The sequence below is a fragment of the Silene latifolia genome, chromosome Y, assembly GCF_048544455.1.
Source record: "Silene latifolia isolate original U9 population chromosome Y, ASM4854445v1, whole genome shotgun sequence".
Lineage (NCBI taxonomy): Eukaryota > Viridiplantae > Streptophyta > Magnoliopsida > Caryophyllales > Caryophyllaceae > Silene > Silene latifolia.
In genome coordinates this window covers 190,212,797-190,217,027 of record NC_133538.1, presented here as the reverse complement: position 1 = coordinate 190,217,027, position 4,231 = coordinate 190,212,797, and the positions used below count along the sequence as shown (strand labels likewise).

The 4,231-nt window shown below is 41.1% G+C and overlaps 1 protein-coding gene across 1 annotated transcript; it reads right to left on the bottom strand.

Annotated features, from left to right (window-relative positions):
- Positions 1 to 2,301: 2,301 nt before the first annotated feature.
- On the bottom strand, positions 2,302 to 3,486 carry LOC141629675 (uncharacterized). The gene has a single exon (XM_074442646.1). The coding sequence runs from the start codon at positions 3,484 to 3,486 to the stop codon at positions 2,302 to 2,304; it is 1,185 nt and encodes a 394-aa protein (XP_074298747.1).
- Between the last annotated feature and the right edge of the window lie 745 nt (positions 3,487 to 4,231).

Genomic DNA, 4,231 nt, shown 5'->3' with positions numbered 1-4,231 from the left:
CAATATGCATAAAAACAAATCGAAAATAAGATGATACAACCGTGTAAAACATGTCACGGTTTCAAAAAAAATTTCAACCGTGTATACATGGCACGGTTTTCGAGACAAAAACAACCGTTTCAAAATCGTTTTATGAAAAATCACAATGAAAATTTACGTGGCCTCGCTCTGATACCACTTGAGGGGTAATATCCATATAAGACCCTTTAAATTTAGGACTATAACGTAAATTTAACATGTGAAATATGGTCATAAACGAAATACAACAATGAAACGATAAAGATAAAGAATCAACCTCGGGTCCTTTGATGCACGGCGTAAACAAAATCAACAGAGATTCCCTCCTAATTGTTGCACCCAAGACCGTCCGAGAAATGCCCTTGTGCTAGAACGTGTTCTCCGATTGCCTTGCAATATTGGGAGAACTTGATGTGAGTTTTTCTCGAGATGTGAGATCTCGGTTTCAGAGAAAACTTAATCTCCAAAACCCTAATTCTTTTTCACTAATGATGATTAGGTTAAACAAGAGGAGGAGCTCTCCTTTTGTTCTCCTAATCTCGGTTTGGCCGAGTGGATCAAGGAGGGAATGGGCTTCCGTTTTCTCCTTACGTTCAACTCGTGGTCCGAGGCTAAAATGTATACGACGCGGTATATATTATAAACTGTCATCGGTTATCGGATATTAAAACATCAACTAATAACTAGGATTAGTTGAATTATTAATACATGTCCGACAAAGACAATATTGTATAATTATATTCAATATACATTCAATTAAATATAAAACGCTTATATTCAATTTTACGAATTAGCCTTTTAATTCGTCTTAGCCATTATTATTTAATCCGTATGAAATAACATATCTCAACATCACATTTTGACTAAATATTAGTCAAATAACTCAGACTAACTGGTTAGTCAAAATTGGCATCTATATGACTGTATTTTCATACTGTCACGTCTCTCAAACGTATCCTATAGGTGTGACTTTTAGGGACCAGTTGATCACCGCCATCTGTATGACAATAACGTCAAACTTATCTAGCAAGCCAACCGTTATTGATAAACGTGGATCAACTGATAATAATACCAAAAGTATGCCCTTTGATCCTTTTAGAGGTTTATAAGTCCTTGCACTAACTGTTAAGGACACCAACCCCAACAGACTGGACCGGGGAGGGGACATGGGTCGCGGCAGGTGTGGGAGTATCGTCTGGAATGCCACTATCAGAGTCATTATACAAGTGTGAAACTAAGTATGGGGTTGGGGCAGGGGTTAGAAAATCATAAGAAGAGGCAGGGATGTTATTTTGTGAGGCAAAAGGGTATATGGTCTCATCAAATGTAACATGCCGAGCAACAATTATCTTGCGAGTTTGTAAGTCATAGCATTTATAACCCCGATGGTGAGACGGGTAACCGAGAAATACACATGGGGTAGCACGGGGGGCAAGTTTGTGAGTAGTTGATGGAGGTATGTGAGGAAAACAAAGGCAACCGAAGGTTTTGAGAGAGGCATAAGACGGAGTTCGACGATAAAGACTGGAGGTCGGGGATTCGTTTTTGTTGGCTTTGCTAGGGAGAATGTTGTGTAAGTATGTTGCCATTTCAAGGGCATGAGGCCACATAGAAGGAGGCATGTGAGCATGGAGAAGGAGTGTACGCATAATATTGTTTATCGTTCGGATCTTACGTTCCGCCATTCCATTTTGAGACGAGGTATAAGGGCAAGAAAACCTAAAAAGCATGCCACGAGTGGTTAAGAAATTTTTAAGGGAAGAGTTGTCGAACTCCCGTCCATTATCGCATTGAAGAGTTTTAATGGAGATGTGAAATTGAGTCTTGATCATGTTGTAAAATGAAGTAAAAATTTGATATACATTTGATTTATTTGTAAGTGGGAAAGTCATAAGAAATTAGTGAAATCTTCTAAAAATAATATGTAATAGCGATGACCCATATTACTTAAGACGGGTGAAGTCCACAAATCCGAGTGCAAAATATCAAATGGCATAACAGTATTTGACAGAGAAGCATAAAATGGTAATTTAATATGTTTCCCAATTAGACAAGAATAACAAATAGAACTAGGACGTATGGGTCTACAACCAATGTCTTTATTATTGCAAATAGAATTAAAAATGGCGGAGCCCGGATGACCAAGGCGGTCATGCCAAGTAGAGGACGAAACAGCAGACAAGGCTTGAGGGACAGGTGAGGCTTCGGTTTGGGACGAGGCGAGAGGATAAAGGTCCCCCGTGCTAGTGCTTCTCATTATCGGCAAACCCGTCGTGAGGTCCTTCACAGTAAAACCGAATGGGCCAAACTCAACAGAAACTTTATTGTCGGTAGTAAATTTTCGTACTGAGACCAAATTTTTAATGATATTAGGCACATGTAGAATATCTTTAAGGTGAAGGGTTTGTAAAGGGAGGGGAAGGAGGTTGACCCATGACCAATGACAGGAATCGTGTTACCATTTCCGACAATAACATGACGAGGACTACTCAAAAAAGAATAAGAAGCAAGATTACCAGTGGTACCGGTCATGTGCGAAGTTGCTCCCGTGTCCATATAATACGTGTCATCCGGCTGTTGAAGATTGAGACTTTGCATCACCGCAGCTAGATCAGTGGGAACAAGGGCTCCCTGGGGCATCCCGGCAGTAGGAGATTGAGTAAGAAGAGCCTGTTGCGGACGAGGCCCAAGGACACCACGAGAATTGGGTTGAGTCCAACTGGTTGTAGGGTAGGGACAAGGTGGTGTAGCCCACCCTTGTTGTGCTTGCCACGGGGATATGGGGACCCATGTCCAGCCGGAGGGGACCGGAACGGAGCTCTGCTGGTTATTGCGGCCATTACCATTACCATTATACCTGCCATTGTTATTGTTATTGTAATGAGAATGGCCAGCACCATTGTTCTTACCTTTGTAATTATTGTAGCGATTGTTGTTACGGCCGCCTTTCCCTCTGTAATTGTTGGAATTCTGACTGTTATTGGAATGCTGATTGTTATTGCCATGGAAGGAGGGCGACTTGGGTTCAGCAGTGGTGTCCGAGTGAGACACAGCAAGGGCAGAATCAGGTCCGGCAGTGGACTGAGCAGAGCGGGTACTTTCTTCGAGTGTGAGCATGCTCCTGGCTTTGTGAAAAGAGGGGAGCGGATCACTCTGTTGAATGAAAGTGGCAACACCCCGGTATCCGTCAAACACGTGAGTGACAAGTTGGAGGACGAGACGAGTGTCAGAGACCGGGGCGCCAACATTAGCCAATTGATCAGCGATCATCTTGAGGGCTTGACAGTAAGAGGAGACATTCGGGTATTGATCCATTCGAATATTAGTAAATTGCTGTTCCAGCATCACGACGCGAGCATTTTGATTATCATTGAAGAGTTCTTTGAGACGAGTCCATGCTTGTTCAGCAGAGGAGTCGGCTTCGATAATAGTATGAAGAAGGCAATGGATATGGTAGCATAAATCCATTGCTTGACGATGGCGTCGAGCCGAGTCCATAGAGCATCCTTGGTAATTACAGCGTCTTTGGGAGGCTCAATATGAGTGATAACATCGAACGCGCGAGCGGTGTTTTTGAATAATTCCGCCCACGAAGCATAGTGAACGTTCTCTGTTTCAAGGGTGAGAGGAACAAAGTTTTTGATATTTGAGACGGAGTAGACAGGATGAAAAGATTTGTTGTTGTTTGTCATGATGGAATTGCAGAGAAAGAAGAGAGCGGAAGAGAGGAGAGGATCGGGTTGGTATCTGATACCATAAAAGAATTCAAACCCCTGAATTTTATTATTCACTGCATATCATATTTATAGTACAGTAAGGAGCCTAACTAACCTAGTCAAACACAACGTGATCAATGAGAGGAAATAGGAGTTAGACTAATTCTATGCTAAACATCAGGAAGTCATACTAACTACTCCTAAGTTATAGGACTAACTATACATGAAAATAGGAAGAGATAATAACAAGAATATTGACATATTCTATTAATAATAATTGTTAGTTGAAACTATGAAACTAATGATAATTTTGTTTTAACCACCTGTCTTAGTTAGATATTTGTGCAGATCATACTATGGGTAACTAACAATGAACTTCTTGGGAATTTGACATCTTTGTAGGCCTATAAGTTGAACCTTACACCACATTTACTGGTTTATGGTTAACTTATATCCACGTGTTCATCCCATATTATTACAGTTGAGCCTGAGACAAA